A 22,254-nucleotide genomic window follows, 5' to 3' on the forward strand; every position below is an offset into this window, starting at 1 on the left:
CGAAAGAGAGGGAGGAGAGAAAGGAGGAGAGAGAGGGAGGGGGAGAGAGAGAGGAGGAGGAGTGAGAGGAGGAGGAGAGGGAGAGAGGAGAGAGAGAGGAGAGAGAGGAGGAGAGAGGAGAGGGAGAGAGGAGAGAGAGAGGAGAGAGGAGAGGGAGGAGGAGAGGGAGAGAGGAGAGAGAGGAGAGGGAGAGAGGAGAGAGAGAGGAGAGGGAGGAGGAGAGGGAGGAGGAGAGAGAGAGGAGGAGGAGTGAGAGGAGGAGGAGAGGGAGAGAGGAGAGAGAGAGGAGAGAGGAGAGGGAGGAGGAGAGGGAGAGAGGAGAGAGAGAGGAGAGAGGAGAGGGAGAGAGGAGAGAGAGAGGAGTGAGAGGAGGAGGAGAGAGACGAAAGAGAGGGAGGAGAGAAAGGAGGAGAGAGAGGGAGGGGAGAGAGAGAGGAGGAGGAGTGAGAGGAGGAGGAGAGGGAGAGAGGAGAGAGAGAGGAGAGGGAGAGGAGAGAGGAGAGGGAGAGAGGAGAGAGAGGAGGAGGAGTGAGAGGAGGAGGAGAGGGAGAGAGGAGAGAGAGAGGAGAGAGAGAGGAGAGGGAGGAGGAGAGGGAGAGAGGAGAGAGAGAGGAGAGGGAGGAGGAGAGGGAGAGAGGAGAGAGAGAGGAGGAGGAGTGAGAGGAGGAGAGAGAGAGGAGGAGGAGTGAGAGGAGGAGGAGAGGGAGAGAGGAGAGAGAGAGGAGAGAGGAGAGGGAGGAGGAGAGGGAGAGAGGAGAGAGAGAGGAGAGGGAGAGAGGAGAGGGAGGAGGAGAGAGGAGAGGGAGAGAGGAGAGAGAGAGGAGGAGTGAGAGGAGAGAGAGAGGAGGAGGAGTGAGAGGAGAGGGAGAGAGGAGGAGGAGTGAGAGGAGGAGGAGAGGGAGAGAGGAGAGGGAGGAGGAGAGAGAGAGGAGAGGGAAAGAGGAGAGAGAGAGGAGGAGTGAGAGGAGGAGAGGGAGAGAGGAGAGGGAGAGAGAGAGGAGAGGGAGAGAGGAGAGAGAGAGGAGAGAGGAGAGGGAGAGAGGAAGAGGAGTGAGAGGAGAGGGAGAGAGGAGAGAGAGGAGGAGAGAGACGAAAGAGAGGGAGGAGAGAAAGGAGGAGAGAGAGGAGGAGGAGAGAGGGAGGGGGAGAGAGGAGAGAGAGAGGAGTGAGAGGAGAGGGAGGAGGAGAGAGGACAGGGAGAGAGGAGAGAGAGGAGGAGGAGTGAGAGGAGAGGGAGAGAGGAGAGAGAGGAGGAGGAGAGAGAGGAGGAGTGAGAGGAGAGGGAGAGAGGAGAGAGAGGAGGAGGAGAGAGAGGAGGAGTGAGAGGAGAGGGAGAGAGGAGAGAGAGGAGGAGGAGTGAGAGGAGAGGGAGAGAGGAGAGAGGAGGAGGGAGTGAGAGGAGAGGGAGGAGGAGAGAGAGGAGGGGATCACAAAAACACCTCCTGGTGCTCTCACCTGGTGAACTCCTGAAGTCAAGGTGATGGTGTAGAGAAATGAAACATATTTTTATTGATCTGTTTATTGTCAGTCACTGAGGCTGTTGGTCTTTATTGATTATCAGTAGGTCATCGTATAGAATATATCATGTTTACTGTTTGTCGCTCTGATAGGAAGTAATAAAGTTTTACTCGTCCTTCAGTCTGTGTGAGCCTGAAGTAAACACAGGACAGAGTGACATCACAACAAGGAACCGTTCTGATTGGCTCATTCAAATGATAAATGTTGTAACATGGTGACATCATCACCAGAGAACCAATCAGCTGTTTTATACAGGAGACAGGGTTTACACACACTCTCTCACTCTCTCTCTCACACACACACACACACATGTGAGGTTATCACATGTGCAGGTGACATCATAACTCAGTAACGCCTGTCTGCTGTTGCGGTCATCATAAAAACTATACAGACTCCACAAAGTACACAGACATTTATCAGATGCTTTTTGTCCAAAGCGACTTACAGTAATTCATACATTCATACACTGAATGGCAGTGGCTGCCATGCAAGGTGCCGACCTTCGACATGCAGACCAGGGGAATCAAACCAGCAACATTCCGATAACAAGACACTGGCTCTACCCCTGAGCCACAGCCGCCCTACACAGAGTACACAGACTACACAGAGTACACAGACTACACAGACTACACAGATTACATAGAGTACACAGACTACACAGAGTACACAGAGTGCACAGAGTACACAGAGTGCACAGAGTACACAGAGTACACAGACTGCACAGAGTACACAGAGTGCACAGACTACACAGAGTGCACAGACTACACAGAGTACACAGACTGCACAGAGTACACAGTGACGGCTGGTTGTTGGTGGGCAGCAGGCAGAGTCAGTAGGTCGGGGTTATAGGGTAGTATCAGGTGGGTGGGGCCAGGTGGGGGCGGGGTCAGGGGTCCTGGAACAGGGCGGAGTAGAAGGAGGGTTCAGAGCGGCAGCTGCGGTAGCAATGGATGATGTCACTGATCACGTGCTTCCTTATGACGTGGGGCAGGTGGGCGGAGTCACTGTCCAGCCGCCGCCGCCTGCAACAGTTGATGACCATCTCTCTCACCAGGAAACCTGGAGACACATGGACGATCCGTCAATCAAATTCATTATTGTCCATTATGTTTATTAGTATTGATTAACATGTATTGATGAATTTATTGACAGTATGTGAGTGCTTTGTAACCTGACGTCTCTCTTTGTTGCCTTTGAACGATTTGTTTAAAGGAGACCTATTCTGCTCAGTTTCAGGTTCACACCTTTATTTTGTTTCACTACTGGACCAGTTCAAAGTGAAAAGTTAGCCTGACCAGGATGACTGACAGCCTTCATTAACACTACTTAAACACGTCTACATGTTCACAAACACATCAGTTTACTCATCCTGTCCTCTGCTACAGCTCCGTATCCCCCCTTTGTCTGGAATGCTCTGTTTCAGCTCCTGTCTCTTTAAGGTGCCCCTCCTGAATACTATGTCCACTCTGATTGGTCAGCTCACACAGGCCTGAGCCACACCGCTAACAGCAGAGCAGCTGTGCTAAATCATTTCTTACATGACAAAGTAGCCACTAGGGATTAATTATGTGAACCAACAGAACAGGGACACTGTCCTCTTAAAGTGAACCAGCAGAACAGGGACACTGTCCTCTCAAAGTGAACCAGCAGAACAGGGACACTGTCCTCTCAAAGTGAACCAGCAGAACAGGGACACTGTCCTCTTAAAGTGAACCAGCAGAACAGGGACACTGTCCTCTTAAAGTGAGTGCCCCGGGAGTTTTCAGTGGCCATTGTTGTTATTGTTTACACTCCACCATTGGCAGTGGCGGCGCGTGCTTGAGACGAAATTCACTCCACCGTCGCAGACCTGCAGACACGGCATCCTGTCGTGTATCAACATCTTAATCTTTGTTTGTCCAAAAAGGTTTTTCAGAGTTTCAAAAAGTCACCAATAAAAAGGAAATAATCTCCAGGAGTCCTCCAAAGCTGAGTGCAGTAATGTTTAATTGTCGACAATTAAAACATGAGATCATACAGACAAAAGTTCATCCAATAAGATCCCAATTCTCAATACAAAACATACTCCTTATATTCACTAATACGGGGGCTGGGCACCGTGGTTTGTCCAATCCTGGCTCGTTCTTTTGTTTATGTATCAAATTTTGCTGACTCGGGTATTTTCCTGCACAAGGCTATAACACGTGCCAAACCCATGTCTGCATTTGTCGACATTCGGCATTTCCTTTGTTCTTCCTTGCTCGACAAACCTCTACATTGGGATGCCCCTTGATATTTTTGGGCAGCTGCTATCCCGGACTTTCCCAGGCATGCCTTATCTACGTCGTGACCTCGCCTCCCCTGTACAGCAACTGAGACGTTTTTTTCTCTCATCCATCATATGTTCTACTGCCCTACTGACTTCTTCTCTTTAAACAACAATAATAAAAGTGTGGTATATTTTAGTCACATGATTTCACTCTTACATTTGTGGTTATATTTCACTCCAAGTTAACACAATTCAGTGGTTTAATCATCAATTCGATCAATAGGTGCATGTTAATCAACTAGTGCAGGGCAATACATGTTTTAACCATTCATCTATGATTCATTCATATTTTGATTAGATTCTTTAATATCTCAGTACTTGTTACCAGTTGTCATTAACTACTAACTACTTACTCATGGTTATATGGTTATATTACACTACAATCCCAATGCTCTGGTCATAGTTAATTGAGATTTTAATCACGTAAACATTTCAAAGACACTGACTGACTTCACCCAATACATGACCTGCAACACCAGAGGGGATAAGACCTTGGACTTAACCTGGTTAAAGTCTCCTCCAATTATGATGTTATCATAACATCATACCTTACTATATTGCAGACTTCATGAAAAAACTCTGGTTGTGATGTGTTAGGCACATCTTTTTCCTTTTCACAACATTGTGGCAACCTGCTATATTCCATGACACTATTTTAAACATAGTCATCTGGCAGTGTTTTATTATATTTGTCTAAATAGGCAGCAACGCCCACAGAGATCTGTCTGTCCAACCCACATAGAGTTATAACTAATTTCCTGGTAAGAATCATTGGTCAAAATAAGCATAATTGTACAACAATGTAGGCACAATAAAACGAAGAGAAAAGAAAAGAACAGCATGAACCGTTGGGCTAAACTATAACCCAATAAACAAGATTTCTGCAGGTCAGTATTATTCAAGGATCTCATTTATGGCTCCCCTCCTAACTCGCCCATTCCCATCCCTCACTCATTCACATCACACAGGTTATTAAAGTCGTTGAGTTTACTTTGATCACTCTCAAACTGCGGGAGAACTATAGGTCTATGTCCGAAATCAATCCACCCCTATAACATACGTTGACACCTTCACGCATACAATATACAGTCATGGAAAAAATTATTAGACCACCCTTGTTTTCTTCAATTTCTTGTTCATTTTAATACCTGGTACCACTAAAGGTATAATACAATGAACACGACAAAAAATGCAGCTGATCACATAATACTTTATGTCCTATTTGACATTCTTAAGCTTAATTGTATTCCCAGGGTATATAAGAGGCCATTTCATGTCATAAGCAGCACTGCACATGCAAAGGCTTAGAGTGGTTTCCTGCTTACATTCAAGCCATAGCACAACTCAGAAGTTGTCAGCTCTCACATAATGCCTAAAACAAAAGAATTATGTGAAGCCACAAAGGCAGCCATCTTGGCACTGCTGGAAATTGGCATGAGTGAGAGACAGGTAGCAAAAAAACTAAAGATCTCCAAGACAGCTGTTCATTACAACAAGAAAAAACAAGCCGAACACGGCACTACCAAATTGCTACCTGGCCGCGGCAGGAAACGTCTCTCTACCCCACGAGATGACCGTGCACTCGTCCGTTCCTGTGTCAGGAATCGTCGTCAGACCTCCAGGGACCTTAAAAATGAGTGGGCACTGTCGAGAAATGTGACTTGTTCGGCAAGGACAGTTCGAAACCGACTTGTTGAAGCTGGTCTGAAGTCACACAGAGCACGGAAGAAGCCCTTCATCAACGAAAGGCACAGGAAGGCCCGGTTACTCTTTGCTAGGGATCACAAGGATTGGACTGTTGATGATTGGGCTAAGGTTCTCTTCAGTGATGAATCCAATTTTGAGTTGATGCCCACTCCAGCTAACTTACTGGTTAGGAGGAGGCCTGGAGAAGCCTACAAACCAGACTGTCTTGCCCCTACAGTAAAACATGGGGGTGGATCAGTGATGATCTGGGGTTGTTTCAGTATGAGTGGAACAGGGCAAATGCAATTGTGTGAAGGGCGAATGAACCAGGTCATGTACAGGGCTACTCTTGAAAACAGTCTTCTTCCATCAGCTGGAAAACTCTTTCCTGCCTCGAATGACTGGATTTTCCAACAAGACAATGCCCCTTGCCACACAGCAAGGTCAGTTAAAGCCTGGATGGAGAACCACAACATTCGCACCATGCCTTGGCCTGCTCAATCACCAGATCTGAATCCAGTTGAAAACCTATGGAAAATCATCAAACTCAAAATGGAGAACCACAAGCCCAAAAACAAAGCAAATTTGTTTGAATTTGTGCAACAGGAATGGGCTGCTGTGACAGCAGAACAATGTCAGAAGCTGGTGGAGAGCATGCCAAGACGCATGGCTTCAGTCATCAAAAACAATGGTTACGCAATCAAATACTAACTCCTGTGTGTATCATGTGTTTAAAGCAAACAGAAAAGAAAACATGGAATGCTTAAAAGCAGTGTTTTTGGCAGTACAGTGCCATAGCTATTGATGTAAGAACTTAAGTGATTTTGGTTACTATCAAGAAAACCATGGAAAATGGCTAGATATCAGCTCTTAAATTAAACTCTTACGAGCTATTTTTGTTGTTATCATTATATTTGTCCAAACAAATGTACCTTTAGTTGAACCAGGCATTAAAATGAACAAGAAATTGAAGAAAACAAGGGTGGTCTAATAATTTTTTCCATGACTGTACTATTGTTGGAGTTACGTGGGTGTAGAAATTAAATGTATCCCGACAGAAAAAAAAGGTGCTCATCCAAAATCAGACGTCCATCTGAGTCCAGTTGTCCTCCACATTGTAAGCGGTGATCATAAGTCAGTTTATTTATTTAGATTAATCCACACCAGACAGATTCATCCTTTTTCGCCCATGTTGAATGGCACCTGTCCCCCGCCGTCCTCAGTGGGACAATCTGTTGCTTCCCGGCCGCTGAAAAAACTCTTCACCTCCACAGGGCTTGAGAACCGGTGTCGCCGGTTATCCAAAGTGAAAGTCATTTCAGCAGGGTAACGTAATGAGTAATCAATCTTGCGTTGTTGCAGTATACGCTGTACCTCATCATATTTCTTGCGTTTTTCCTGTATCTCTTGGCCGTAGTCTTGGAAAAAGCGGACCCTCATGTCCCTCCAGGTGATGTGTTTCTTTGTCCTTGGAGCTGTGAGAACCGCGGCCTTGGCTTTATCCCGCACAAAGCAGACGATGATGTGCCTCTGTCTTAAGTCGTTAGCAGGTGCAGGGCTGATGCAGTGGATTCTGTCTATCTCATACCAAGCATCAGCTTCAATGTCCAGCGCCTCATTCAACAGAGTTTTAAAGCATCCTTCCAAATCCCAGCCCTCCATTCCTTCTCTAATACCAGAGATTCTGATATTCTGTCGTCCGGAAAATCCCTCCAGTGCCGTCACTTTTTCCTGCAACTGCTGGTTCTGTTTCACCAAGTATTTCATGATTGGGTTAGCCTTAGCTTCTTCGTCCTCTAACCGGGAGATTCTCTCTCCAGCTTCCGTGATCCTATCGCAGAGGTTGTTAACAGTTTCGTTCAAAGACTCAACTCCGTTTTTCACCTCGTTCATGTCTTTAGCCAGGATCTCGAGGATAGATCGGATGCTGGTCAACTCAGCCGCCACGCTCTCTTTAGGAGGACTCTTGATGTAACAGGTGTCTCCGCCATTTAAGGCTGTGGCGTTACTAGGCCCCTGGTGCGTGACTGCCTGGACCCACTGCAGTTTGCATACCAGACTGACATCGGTGTGGAGGATGCCATCATCTACCTGCTTCACAGAGCTTACACACACCTGGAGAGGCCACAAAAGACGATGAGGATCACATTATTTGACTTCTCTAGTGCTTTCCACACGGTCCAGCCAGTCTGGCTGGCTGAGAAGTTCTCAGTGATGCAGGTTGATCAGGACCTGGTGGCATGGATTACAGACTACCTCACAGTATGTCAGGCTGCAACACTGCCTGTCAGATGTGGTGACAAGCAACAATGGCACACCCTAGGGAACTGTTCTTTCCCCGTTTTTGTTCACCCTCTACACCTCTGACTTCTGCTACAACTCCCGGACATGCCACCTGCAGAAGTTCTCTGTAGACTCCTCCATTGTTGCATGTATCACAGACAATAAGGAGGAGGAATACAGGGAACTAATCGAGAACTTTGTAGGATGGCATGGCAGGAACCACCTTCAGCTCAACATTGGGAAAACCAAGGAGCTGGTGGTGGACTTCTGGCGCAGGAAGAGCCACCCAACACCTGTTTCCATAAACGGGGAGGGGGTGGAGATGGTGGACGCCTACAGGTTCCTCGGGGTGCATCTGAACAATAAACTGGACTGGTCAGACAACACTGAGGCCCTCTACAGGAAGGGACAGAGCAGGCTGTTCTTTCTGAGGAGGCTCAGGTCTTTCAATGTGTGCACTAGGCTGCTACTAATGTTCTACCACTCTGTGGTAGCCAGTGTCATATTCTTTGCAGCAGTGTGCTGGGGAGGTGGCATCGGGAGCAGTGGTGCCACCAAGCTGAACAAACTGGTGAGGAAAGCTCTATGGTGGGGAGGAAACTGGACAGTGTGGAGGCGGTGACAGAGAGGAGGAGGAGAGGAGAGCTGCAAGCTAGAATGGACAATCCCTTTCACCCTCTCTACACCGAGCTGAGGCAACTCGGGAGCATGTTCAGCCACAAACTCATCAGTTCTCCTAAAGTAGACACACAGAACAGGGACTCAGTCCTCTTAAAGTGAACCAAGACAACAGGGACAGGGTACAGGGTCCTCTTAGTTGTTGCTGATGCCAGAAGAGAACAAACAAATGGGATTGTTTCATTTCAAATATTAAACAATGGATTCAAATTCAAGCACAGTCCTGACCTTGAAAATGACCCTAACCCGGCGGCTGGTCCTTGTCCATCTCCGCCCTCTGGTGGGTCCTTTTATGGACCCATTCCAGTTTGCCTACCAACCTGGCATCGGAGTGTATGATGCCATCATCTTCCTCCTGGACAGATCACTGTCTCACCTGGAGAAGCCTGGAAGCACTGTGAAGATCATGTTCTTTGATTTCTCCAGTTCTTTCAACACCATACAGCCTGCACTTCTGGGGGACAAGCTGGAGCTCACGGGGGTGGACAAACACCTCACATCCTGGATCCTTGACTACCTCACCAACCAGCCACAGTATGTGAGGACTCGGGACTGTGTGTCAGCAGAACCGCCTCCAGCTCAACGCCGGGAAGACCAAAGAGCTGGTGGTGGATTTCCACAGGCGCAAACAACCCTGCACACAGGTGAACATCCTGGGAACGGACATTGAGATGGTGACATCTTACAAGTAGTTCACCTGAACAATAAACTGGACTGGACTGATCACACTGCAGCAACCTATATGTATCGCAGGTCCTTCCTTCCTGCTGCTGTCAGACTCTACAACCAGCACCACTCCCAGTAGACCTCACTGTGCACTGTGCAATAAAAACTCTACACATAATTAATTTTTCATTTTGGTTTGCACTAACTGGGCAATTTTCATACCCATATTTAGTATTTATTAATAACAATACATTGCCCACACTGTTTATAATTACACTGTTTATATTTGTACATATGTATATACAAGTCTATTACTATTTCTTACCTTTTTATTATATTGTTTATTTTTTACTATTATTATAGTTTATTGTTAAATTGAACTGTCCGTTGGCTGCTGTGATGCACAAATTTCCCCGTTTGCGGGACTAATGAGGGTATTCTGATTCTGAACCCAAACACAAATGTACAAATCCTGAATACCTGATGTCAATATATTGATTTTATCATCATCATTGACTATCAGAAAAACAGAAAGAGAGAGAGACAGAAGGACAGACAGACAGACCCAAAGACCTCTTGCTGACCACACTCCCGTTGACCAATGGGACGACTAAACCGAACTTGCTGGTGGCATTTCCATGGAAACAGATCCTATAGAGTCCAGTTTTCAGAGGATGGATAAAGATCAGCTGGAAGTTAGACACACTGACAGACAGACAGACAGACAGAGAGATGGATATGATTCATATTGTTGCTCACAGTGTGTGTCTTGGTGTGTTTTACTTGAAGCAGGTCAAAATATCCGTACGTTGTTTGAAACCTAAACTGCAGTCAGCGATAACAAATTTAACAATGGTGATTATTGATCAACTGCGTTTGTTATCGCAGGTTTTCTTCTTCACTCCTCAGATCCAAAAACCCTCTTCTTCTCATTCAGAAGGGATTGAGCTCAGGGGTCTCCTACAAACACTGTACCTTCTTGGTGGCCACAGTGTTCGCTAACCCTAACCCCAAGTTTTAAAAATGAGGAAAAAGGCATCTTATCTCATCCATAGTTGAGCACATGTGGACGAGATGAGTGTAAAAAAAGAAACTGAAAGTAAAATACAGTTAAACACTCAGAATCAGAGCCGCTGTAGCTAGCTGCCACTCTCGCGGCGCCATCTTGAGAAAAAAAAAAAAAAGCTGAAACTGTGAACATCACCTGATGTGAACCAGGTGAGGTCTGCATCATCAGTTACCATGGTGATCAAGAGACACGTTCAAAGCTCACTGACACACCTCATAGTACAGCCCTCGTTTGTGTGTGTGTGTGTTACCTGAAGTGTGTGTGTGTCTGTGTGTGTGTGTGTGTGTGTGTGTGTGTGTGTGTGTGTGTGTGTGTGTGTGTTTTACCTGCAGTGTGTGTGTGTGCTGGTCTCTGACAGCAGGTCGGACAGAGGGAAACTCTCTGAAACATACAGATTACCTGGTTGTGAGCTTGGTTCTGTTCTGACTGTTTGGACTCAACTGACTGATGATGATGATGAAAATGTTTTTATTTTAATGGTATAATTTAAATTTGTTGACATTAACAGTGTAATTACACAGTGAACACAGTGAGTCAGTAGGTTGAATTATAAAGTTACCGACGTCCTCGAAACGTTCGACCCAGACAATCAGGAGGTTCGACTCAGAGGCAACCAGCGAACACACAGAACGACAGGACGTCACATCATCAACTGGACAACTCTGGACAGGTCAGAGAAAGACAGACAGGTCAGAGAGACTGACAGGTCAGAGACAGACAGGCAGACAGACAGGTGTAGAGACAGACAGACAGGTCAGAGACAGACAGACGGACAAGAGAGACAGACAGACAGGTCACAGAGACAAACAGGTAAAAGACTGGCAGACAGGTCAGATACAGACAGGTCAGAGAGACAGACAGACAGATTTGACACATTCGCAGACAGACAGCTAAGTAATAGACAGATGAAAAAGCTTTTATTTTGAAGGTCTGTACTGTGGGTTGGGGGGCGGAGTCTGGGCGGAGCTCAGAACCACCGTATGGGTTTGATGGCGGCTCAGTCAATGGCTCCAGCTCCTCTGGACTCTTCTGCCAATCAGCCTCTTAAATCCAAAAGAAAAAGAAGAATTTAATGAAATAAAAAACAAAATATTTAACATAAGATGACCGTTACCATGGATCCCACTGCTTTTCTATAAGCCCTGCTCTACTCTGCCTTGGACTTTATGTGATGAAAGCCTCGACGGCTTCATGGTCCTGGTCCAGAAAGTGTCGGAGTTCATCCTGTCAAGAAAACAAAATTAACCGGCCCTGATAGACCACTGGACAACCAGAGAGAGGGAGGTCAGTGGGCCATGATTAAACACAAAGAGACCAGAACCAGCAGCTGGCCTGCTGTTTTCCTGACTGCGTGTTCAGAGGCTGTCTGCTTTTCATGTGACCGACTTCCTCACAGTTGCTCTGATAAAACAAATAGCTGGAGGCGGAGCTGACACAGCTGATTGTGAGCTGTAGTTTCCCCATAGTCACTGTTAGGGTTACGTCACTGTTAATGACTTTGACGTCACCGTTAGTGACTTTGACGTCACTGTTCAAGACTGTGACATGGCTGTCATCACTGTGAATGACTGTGATGTCACATGAATGACTTTACTTACTGTGTGATGAAGATGACGGGACGATGAAGGTGATCTCTGTCAGAGCATCTGTGTACATCAGGACAAACTTCTCTCCATTAAACACGCCCCCTCCACTGTCACCAAGCACAGCAGGGAATTCTGGGAGAAGGAAGAAAAAACAATCATCTGCAGGGAGCACAGAAAGACCTCAGTTAACCTTTGACCCCTGTCAGTGTCCCGTGAGTGAGCATCACGTGTTTGAGAGGTAATGAATCAGAGCACTGACCTAAACTGTCAGTGCTGACTTTGCCCACCTGGCGCAGCCCCACCTCCACCGGGCGACCCAGAGATGCCAGGAAGTCCAGAAAGTGAGACAGGACGCTGCTGCTGGACTCCACGTTACTCAGGATCTACAGAAAGACAGACAGGTGGGAGGCACATACAGGTCAGGGCGAGAGACAGAAAGGACAGCAGACAGGACAGAGAGACAGACTGACAGACAGACAGACAGACCTCAGCAGCTGTCCTCTGTCCTGCTCTTATGTAGAAGATAAAGGCGGAGTCACAGTTTCTGGACGGCAGCTGGTCCAAACGTCTCAGATCCTCTGAGAATCCTGGAAGAGACGAATCCAAAGACACCAGCTGAGCCGGGATGCCGCTGGTACCTGGATCCTACAAAGAGACAGGTGAGACAACAGACAGGTGTGAATTAATCAGTTAATCAATAAATCGATCTCCAGCGTGTCAATGATACCTTCAGGGTCTCAGGTGTCAGCAGGCCCAGGTGGGACAGAAAGAGTCTCGCTGTCTGGAAGTTTGTGACAGGGGGCGGTGGCCTGCAGGTCGCCATGCTGACCGACCGTCCACTCAGCTGTGGCTGAGCCTCGACCTGTCGCTGCCTCTGAAATGTTGCCTCCAGACGCTCCAGCTGTGGCTGCATCTGACAGAGGAGGAATCACCTGTAAGAACCACTGTATGAACACCTGTAAGAACTCTATGTCTAGAGACATCATGGCGCTGCTCTGCTGGGGACATGGAGAAGGGCTCCTGTTGCATGTCTTTGGTTCGTTTGCCATGTTCCCGTTTAATGTCTGGTTTCGGTGGATTAAATGCGCCGATTTATTGGAGGTGACTACTCATGCTTTGAGCTGTATGCTGCGCGTATGTGGAGTGAATTGGCAAGGAATGAAGGCACTGGCATTGGCGTGGATGATCCTGGCTGGCCCAGTCAGGACACGGGCCGTCTGCAATCTATGCAACGGGAGCATCTGCGGGGAGTTTCAGCACGACAATGACGTCATTGATCGGATCAGCGAATTAAGATTTTACAGCCGATCTCACAAATTGCATAAAATGCAAAATATCGGCCGATCCGATATAGCCGATGAGATCGGCGGAAAGCCCAATGTGTATATGGATATGAATGTACATTCATGACTCCAGCTAGTGTATGGATGTATGCGAGTGAATGGATCAATGAATGAATGCTGTGATAGAGTGCTGGGATGTGTGATTGAACCTATATTTATGACAGAATGAATGTTTTGGTAGGTTGACATGGTGATATGGTGAGGGTGATGTGAGGTGATGTGATGCGAATGCTTATGTGAATGCTTGTGTGGATGTATATTTATGGCAGTATATGTGTAGGATCATCCAATGTTAGTCTGTGTCTATTCCACCACTGTCTTTTAACCTGATGTACGTTTGTACTGCATGTTGTTTTTATTGTATGTCATTTTTGTGCTGCAACTTCTTGCCTATCTCCGAGACAAATTTCTCCCTGGTGGAGACCAATAAAGTAACCTTAACCTTAACACCTGTAAGATCACCTGTATGAACACCTCTAAGAACAGCTATCAGGTATGAACACCTATAGGAACACCTGTAAGAACACCTGTATGTACACCTATAAGAACAGCTGTAAGATCACCTGTAAGAATACCTGTAAGGACACCTCTAAGAACACCTGTATGAACACATGTAAGAACACCTGTAACAACACCTGTAACAACACCTGTAAGAACAGCTGTCTGACTTAAATGAAGCTTCAGATCTTCTGTGACATGCAGCCATTAACATCAGCAAGACAAGAATCTGATCCCAGAGGAACACCACAGGTGATACGCACAGGTAAAGAGATGACATTGTCAGTTTTACCAGAGGTAACACGGCCTCCCAGCAGGATCTGGATCTGGGCTGGACCAGGTTCTTACCTCCTCAGTGACTGTGTTATGCAGAGCTGGAATACTCCAATCTGCTTTGACTGAAGGAACTCTGTCGATGTTTTCAGGAAACTGCTGATTTTTGATGCTGCAGCGTATCCCAGCATCCTCCTGGGCTGCAGCGTGGCGTCCTGGAATCAGAAAGGGCTGCAGACATGAGAGATCAAACACTGATCTGAAGCCTGTAAACACACTCAGGTTAATATGATGATGTCACCTGTGTGTGTGTTCGTCCCTCTCTGGGCTGCAGGTGAAGCTGCAGAGTCCAGGTGTGACGTCCTGATGGTCCTCTGATCAGCACTGCGAGTGACGGACACGATGCTGCCAACACCAATCATCCAAAAATATACAGTTAGAGATATGAAATGCTGAAAATGATCAGTTATTGATCAATTAATCGGTCAAAATAATGATCGAAAGCAAGACTGAGACAAAAACGATCAGGCAGGAGGAGTTACATCAGCCTCTCTCTCTCTGTCTTACCTGTCTGTCTCACCTGTCTGACTCACCTGTCTGTCTCACCTGTCTGCTGTCCGTCTCACCTGTCCATCTCACCTGTCTGCTGTCTGTCTCACCTGTATGTCTTACCTGTCCATCTCACCTGTCTCACCTGTCTGCTGTCTGTCTCACCTGTCTGCTGTCCGTCTCACCTGTCTGTCTCACCTGTCTGCTGTCCGTCTCACCTGTCTGTCTCCCCTGTCTGCTGTCTGTCTCTCCTACACCTCTCACCTGTCCATCTCACCTGTCTGCTGTCTGTCTCTCCTACACCTCTAACCTGTCTGCTGTCTGTCTCACCTGTATGTCTTACCTGTCCGTCTCACCTGTCTCACCTGTCTGCTGTCTGTCTCACCTGTCTGTCTCACCTGTCTGCTGTCTGTCTCACCTATCTGGTTCAGTGTATGAGGACTAACCATCTTCAGGTCCCTGTGGCTGTTCCAGCATGGCCATGATCACTGAGCTGTCCAACACAAAGTATCTGAACTTCTTCACGCTGCTGTCACTCAAACTGTAGCAGCCAATCAGAGCGTCCTCATCCAGCAGGCCTCCGAGGGAAGGGACGGCACCCGAAACCTGCATCACACTGAGACACGAGGACAGGAAGTGACCTGTGAACTCATTCAGGAGCTGGAGATGACAGCTGGTCCATTTATTAAGGAAAATCTGCACTTATTTTGAAAGGACTCATAGCTGTTACAGGTGTGTTTGTTTTCCTCACCAGCTCAACGTGACCTCAGCTGCCTCCTTCACCCTCAGAGAGGCAGGGTTTAGTTCTTTCTCCTCCTTACACCTCACTTCCTCTTCCTGTTTCGACTTACTGCCTGAAATCCCCAATTCAATGATCTCCAGGACCTCTAACAGACACTCCTGAAAACACACACACACACAGACACACAGACACACAGACACACACACAGTTACCTGTCTGTCACCTGTCTGTTATCTGTCTGTTATGGGGATAGAATACTGACATAAACTGCGCACGCGCAATGAGACTTGCGCAGACGCAAATGGGATCTGCACATGCGCAAATCAAACATCCACGCACACATTTTTTTTTTCCAAGCGCTTTCAAAGCACTTGCGAGCTATTTTGTATCCTGCATCTCCTGTCAGCAAGGGGGCGGGCCTGGGGGGCATGCCAATCACCATTGTATCCCCGAATATAATTGGTTGAGAGAATTCGCCAAGTGGACAGCAAGGTACCGCAACACCACTAGGACAAACGGGACAAACCACACAGCCCTGAATGCCTGAATGACATGTATTGTGATTTGGTGTCTTGACTTGAATGTTTGCAAAATGTCACACAGAGCAATGAACTTCAATATGTTTGTCTGAGTGCTGTCTTTTCTTTCCTCCATCCTCCGCGCGCGTGCGGATCCCATTTGCGTACGCGCAAGTCTCATCTCATATTTGTCTGTTATACCTGTCTGTCATCTGTCTGTTATCTGTCTGTCAGTTACCTGTCTGTCATCTGTCTGTTATCTGTCTGTTATCTGTCTGTTATCTGTCTGTCAGTTACCTGTCTGTCATCTGTCTGTTATCTGTCTGTCAGTTACCTGTCTGTTATCTGTCTGTTATCTGTCTGTTATCTGTCTGTTATCTGTCTGTTATCTGTCTGTTATCTGTCTGTCAGTTACCTGTCTGTTATCTGTCTGTTATCTGTCTGTCATCTGTCTGTTATCTGTCTGTCAGTTACCTGTCTGTTATCTGTCTGTTATCTGTCTGTTATCTGTCTGTCAGTTACCTGTCTGTTATCTGTCTGTTATCTGTCTGTTATCTGTCTGTCAGTTACCTGTCTGTCATCTGTCTGTTATCTGTCTGTCAGTTACCTGTCTGTTATCTGTCTGTTATCTGTCTGTTATCTGTCTGTCATCTGTCTGTTATCTGTCTGTTATCTGTCTGTCAGTTACCTGTCTGTTATCTGTCTGTTATCTGTCTGTTATCTGTCTGTAATCTGTCTGTCAGTTACCTGTCTGTCATCTGTCTGTTATCTGTCTGTCAGTTACCTGTCTGTTATCTGTCTGTTATCTGTCTGTCAGTTACCTGTCTGTCATTTGTCTGTCATCTGTCTGTTATCTGTCTGTTATCTGTCTGTTATCTGTCTGTCAGTTACCTGTCTGTCATCTGTCTGTTATCTGTCTGTTATCTGTCTGTCAGTTACCTGTCTGTCATCTGTCTGTTATCTGTCTGTCAGTTACCTGTCTGTTATCTGTCTGTTATCTGTCTGTCAGTTACCTGTCTGTCATCTGTCTGTTATCTGTCTGTTATCTGTCTGTCAGTTACCTGTCTGTTATCTGTCTGTTATCTGTCTGTTATCTGTCTGTCAGTTACCTGTCTGTTATCTGTCTGTTACCTGTCTGTTATCTGTCTGTTACCTGTCTGTTATCTGTCTGTCAGTTACCTGTCTGTTACCTGTCTGTTATCTGTCTGTTATCTGTCAGTTACCTGTCTGTTACCTGTCTGTCATCTGTCTGTTATCTGTCTGTTACCTGTCTGTTATCTGTCTGTCAGTTACCTGTCTGTTACCTGTCTGTTATCTGTCTGTTATCTGTCTGTCAGTTACCTGTCTGTCAGTTACCTGTCTGTTACCTGTCTGTTATCTGTCTGTCAGTTACCTGTCTGTTATCTGTCTGTCAGTTACCTGTCTGTTATCTGTCTGTTACCTGTCTGTTATCTGTCTGTTACCTGTCTGTTATCTGTCTGTCAGTTACCTGTCTGTTACCTGTCTGTTATCTGTCTGTTATCTGTCTGTCAGTTACCTGTCTGTCAGTTACCTGTCTGTTACCTGTCTGTTATCTGTCTGTCAGTTACCTGTCTGTTACCTGTCTGTTATCTGTCTGTCAGTTACCTGTCTGTTACCTGTCTGTTATCTGTCTGTTATCTGTCTGTCAGTTACCTGTCTGTCTGTTACCTGTCTGTTATCTGTCTGTTATCTGTCAGTTACCTGTCTGTTATCTGTCTGTTACCTGTCTGTCAGTTACCTGTCTGTTACCTGTCAGTTACCTGTCTGTTACCTGTCTGTTATCTGTCTGTTACCTGTCAGTTACCTGTCTGTTACCTGTCTGTTATCTGTCTGTTACCTGTCTGTCAGTTACCTGTCTGTTACCTGTCAGTTACCTGTCTGTTACCTGTCTGTTATCTGTCTGTTACCTGTCAGTTACCTGTCTGTTATCTGTCTGTTATCTGTCTGTTATCTGTCTGTTATCTGTCTGTCAGTTACCTGTCTGTTACCTGTCTGTTATCTGTCTGTCAGTTACCTGTCTGTTACCTGTCTGTTATCTGTCTGTTATCTGTCAGTTACCTGTCTGTTATCTGTCTGTTACCTGTCTGTTACCTGTCTGTTATCTGTCTGTTACCTGTCAGTTACCTGTCTGTTACCTGTCAGTTACCTGTCTGTTACCTGTCTGTTACCTGTCTGTTATCTGTCTGTTACCTGTCTGTCAGTTACCTGTCTGTTACCTGTCAGTTACCTGTCTGTTACCTGTCTGTTATCTGTCTGTTACCTGTCAGTTACCTGTCTGTTATCTGTCTGTTATCTGTCTGTTATCTGTCTGTTATCTGTCTGTCAGTTACCTGTCTGTTACCTGTCTGTTATCTGTCTGTTATCTGTCAGTTACCTGTCTGTTATCTGTCTGTTACCTGTCTGTTATCTGTCTGTCAGTTACCTGTCTGTTACCTGTCTGTTATCTGTCTGTCAGTTACCTGTCTGTTACCTGTCTGTTATCTGTCTGTTATCTGTCAGTTACCTGTCTGTTACCTGTCTGTTATCTGTCTGTCAGTTACCTGTCTGTTACCTGTCTGTTACCTGTCTGTTATCTGTCTGTCAGTTACCTGTCTGTTACCTGTCTGTTATCTGTCTGTCAGTTACCTGTCTGTTACCTGTCTGTTATCTGTCTGTTATCTGTCAGTTACCTGTCTGTTATCTGTCTGTTACCTGTCTGTCAGTTACCTGTCTGTTACCTGTCAGTTACCTGTCAGTTATCTGTCTGTTACCTGTCAGTTACCTGTCTGTTACCTGTCTGTTACCTGTCTGTTATCTGTCTGTTACCTGTCTGTCAGTTACCTGTCTGTTACCTGTCAGTTACCTGTCTGTTACCTGTCTGTTATCTGTCTGTTACCTGTCAGTTACCTGTCTGTTACCTGTCTGTTACCTGTCTGTTATCTGTCTGTTACCTGTCTGTCAGTTACCTGTCTGTTACCTGTCAGTTACCTGTCTGTTACCTGTCTGTTATCTGTCTGTTACCTGTCAGTTACCTGTCTGTTACCTGTCTGTTATCTGTCTGTCAGTTACCTGTCTGTTATCTGTCTGTTACCTGTCTGTTATCTGTCTGTCAGTTACCTGTCTGTTACCTGTCTGTTACCTGTCTGTTATCTGTCTGTCAGTTACCTGTCTGTTACCTGTCTGTTATCTGTCTGTCAGTTACCTGTCTGTTACCTGTCTGTTATCTGTCTGTTATCTGTCAGTTACCTGTCTGTTATCTGTCTGTTACCTGTCTGTCAGTTACCTGTCTGTTACCTGTCAGTTACCTGTCAGTTACCTGTCTGTTACCTGTCTGTTATCTGTCTGTCAGTTACCTGTCTGTTACCTGTCTGTTATCTGTCTGTTATCTGTCTGTCAGTTACCTGTCTGTCAGTTACCTGTCTGTTACCTGTCTGTTATCTGTCTGTCAGTTACCTGTCTGTTACCTGTCTGTTATCTGTCTGTTATCTGTCTGTCAGTTACCTGTCTGTTATCTGTCTGTTATCTGTCTGTCAGTTACCTGTCTGTCATTTGTCTGTTATCTGTCTGTTATCTGTCTGTCATCTGTCTGTTATCTGTCTGTTATCTGTCTGTTACCTGTCTGTTATCTGTCTGTTATCTGTCAGTTACCTGTCTGTTATCTGTCAGTTATCTGTCTGTTATCTGTCTGTCATCTGTCTGTTATCTGTCTGTTATCTGTCTGTTACCTGTCTGTTACCTGTCTGTTATCTGTCAGTTACCTGTCTGTTATCTGTCAGTTACCTGTCTGTTATCTGTCTGTCATCTGTCTGTTATCTGTCAGTTACCTGTCTGTTACCTGTCTGTCATTTGTCTGTTATCTGTCTGTTATCTGTCTGTCATCTGTCTGTTATCTGTCTGTTATCTGTCTGTTATCTGTCAGTTACCTGTCTGTTATCTGTCAGTTACCTGTCTGTTACCTGTCTGTCAGTTACCTGTCTGTTACCTGTCAGTTACCTGTCAGTTACCTGTCTGTTACCTGTCTGTTATCTGTCTGTCAGTTACCTGTCTGTTACCTGTCTGTTATCTGTCTGTTATCTGTCTGTCAGTTACCTGTCTGTCAGTTACCTGTCTGTTACCTGTCTGTTATCTGTCTGTCAGTTACCTGTCTGTTACCTGTCGGTTACCTGTCTGTTATCTGTCTGTCAGTTACCTGTCTGTTACCTGTCTGTCATTTGTCTGTTATCTGTCTGTTATCTGTCTGTCATCTGTCTGTTATCTGTCTGTTATCTGTCTGTTATCTGTCAGTTACCTGTCTGTTATCTGTCAGTTACCTGTCTGTTACCTGTCTGTCAGTTACCTGTCTGTTACCTGTCAGTTACCTGTCAGTTACCTGTCTGTTACCTGTCTGTTATCTGTCTGTCAGTTACCTGTCTGTTACCTGTCTGTTATCTGTCTGTTATCTGTCTGTCAGTTACCTGTCTGTCAGTTACCTGTCTGTTACCTGTCTGTTATCTGTCTGTCAGTTACCTGTCTGTTACCTGTCTGTTATCTGTCTGTTATCTGTCTGTCAGTTACCTGTCTGTTATCTGTCTGTTATCTGTCTGTCAGTTACCTGTCTGTCATTTGTCTGTTACCTGTCCGTTATCTGTCTGTTACCTGTCTGTCAGTTACCTGTCTGTTACCTGTCTGTTATCTGTCTGTTACCTGTCTGTTACCTGTCTGTCATCTGTCAGTTACCTGTCTGTCAGTTACCTGTCTGTTACCTGTCTGTTATCTGTCTGTTACCTGTCTGTTATCTGTCTGTTACCTGTCTGTCAGTTACCTGTCTGTTACCTGTCTGCCACTTACCTGTCTGATATCTGTCTGTTATCTGTCTGTCTGTTACCTGTCTGTTATCTGTCTGTTATCTGTCTGTCTGTTACCTGTCTGTTATCTGTCTGTCAGTTATCTGTCTGTCATCTGTCAGTTACCTGTCTGTCACCTGTCAGTCAGTTACCTGTCTGTTATCTGTCTGTCAGTCACCTGTTGCTCGAGCGTGGCAGGGTGTTGTGTTATCCAGGTGTTCAGACAGGTGAATGCAGCGACGATGATAGAGTGCAGGTCTCTGGAGTGAAGTGGAGGAGGACGGCTGCACTGAAACTCGATGTAACGACAGACTGAGGAGAGCGCTCGCCTCCTCTCACTCTGCTCCACGCTCACCTCCACCTGCAGGAACACAGGGAGGTTACAGGTGTGTGTGTGTGTGTGTGTGTGTGTGTGTGTGTGTGTGTGTGTGTGTGTGTGTGTGTGTGTGTGTGTCCACCTTGGCCAGTCCTCCCAGTACTTCCAGTGCAGACAGACAAACTGCTGAGTCATTCCTCCACTGATCCGTCAGGCGCTGAGTCAGCAGACGAACAAACTGAACCCACAAGATCCCTGCTGTGTCTGACAGGATGGCTGGTTGCCATGGCAATGAAAACACACATGGACACACAGACACAGACACACACGCACACACACAGCATGATGCGTCAATGATATCAAAATGTCACAAGTTAGTTTGACAAGTAATTCAAATCCAGTTGTAACTAACTACTGGTTCCTCTGGTCCTTCTGGTTCCACTGGTTCTTGTGGTCCACCTGGGTCTACCGGCTCTCCCCTGCTGGGACTCTGTTTCCTGGAAATAAAAGTAGATGCAGCGTTTTAGTGTTTCCTGATAATAAGACAGAACTCAGAGTGACATTGTTGTGTGCTGCAGGCTGATCATTGTATATAATTAGATGCATTTCTTTTACTTGATGATGTTCAGGATGAGTTTTCTGTCTGCACACAGGACGTGAGTCATACTGTGTAACAGTACAGGTGTTCAGCAGACTCACCTGTTGGGTTCGTTCTGCAGCCTCTAACAGAGCCAAGTCCTGAACCAGGTTCAACACGGCCGCTACATAAAAATCATCAGTCAACAACAATCATGGTATGTCTGAACTATACAACATTTACAGTATAACTTTACATACATACACACATACATATATATGTATGTATATGTATATACAGACATATATGTATATGTATATATATATATTATATATGTATATATATTTTTATATATACATATATTTGTATATATATATACATACTGTATATGTTTGTATATACATATATTTATATATGTATATATATATTATATATATACATTTTATGCTATTTTATGATCACATTTTCAGAAGACCTATAATAAAATAAATTATTGAACCAAACTTCATGAATGTTTGTGAAGTCGTTTGTGTTGCACTCATTGATCACAGAAACATGAGAGCTGTAGGAATCAACTGAAGACTGACATGATGAACACGTTCTTTATGAGTGATGGATACTTTTTCAACACGACTGTGTGTATGTAGGTGTATATATATATATATATATATATATATATATATATATATATATATATATATATATATATATACATATATACATATATACATACACACACACACATAAATATGAACACTGATCAACATGATGAGTGAATGATTTCAGCCAAAAAGCTATCAGAGTGAGGCCGTCACATGAGA

General features: G+C 45.4%; 1 protein-coding gene across 1 annotated transcript in view; it reads right to left on the reverse strand.

Moving 5' to 3' along the window:
- Positions 1-2,366: 2,366 nt before the first annotated feature.
- The window catches only part of ralgapb (Ral GTPase activating protein non-catalytic subunit beta), a 30,005-nt gene continuing 10,117 nt past the window's right edge, over positions 2,367-22,254 (reverse strand). Inside the window, exons 15-31 of the mRNA XM_073467531.1 lie at positions 21,556-21,617; positions 21,326-21,389; positions 20,999-21,132; positions 20,719-20,901; positions 15,209-15,357; positions 14,904-15,073; positions 14,210-14,313; positions 13,984-14,139; positions 12,522-12,707; positions 12,281-12,439; positions 12,054-12,177; positions 11,807-11,926; positions 11,145-11,251; positions 10,768-10,870; positions 10,535-10,589; positions 9,705-9,844; positions 2,367-2,577 (exon numbers count right to left, since the gene is read on the reverse strand). Coding sequence (XP_073323632.1) covers positions 2,405-2,577; positions 9,705-9,844; positions 10,535-10,589; positions 10,768-10,870; positions 11,145-11,251; positions 11,807-11,926; positions 12,054-12,177; positions 12,281-12,439; positions 12,522-12,707; positions 13,984-14,139; positions 14,210-14,313; positions 14,904-15,073; positions 15,209-15,357; positions 20,719-20,901; positions 20,999-21,132; positions 21,326-21,389; positions 21,556-21,617 — 2,189 coding nt within the window. The 3' untranslated portion in view covers positions 2,367-2,404. The remainder of the gene's footprint in view (positions 2,578-9,704; positions 9,845-10,534; positions 10,590-10,767; positions 10,871-11,144; positions 11,252-11,806; positions 11,927-12,053; positions 12,178-12,280; positions 12,440-12,521; positions 12,708-13,983; positions 14,140-14,209; positions 14,314-14,903; positions 15,074-15,208; positions 15,358-20,718; positions 20,902-20,998; positions 21,133-21,325; positions 21,390-21,555; positions 21,618-22,254) is intronic.

Source organism: Pagrus major, chromosome 6 (genome assembly GCF_040436345.1).
Source record: "Pagrus major chromosome 6, Pma_NU_1.0".
Taxonomy (NCBI): domain Eukaryota; kingdom Metazoa; phylum Chordata; class Actinopteri; order Spariformes; family Sparidae; genus Pagrus; species Pagrus major.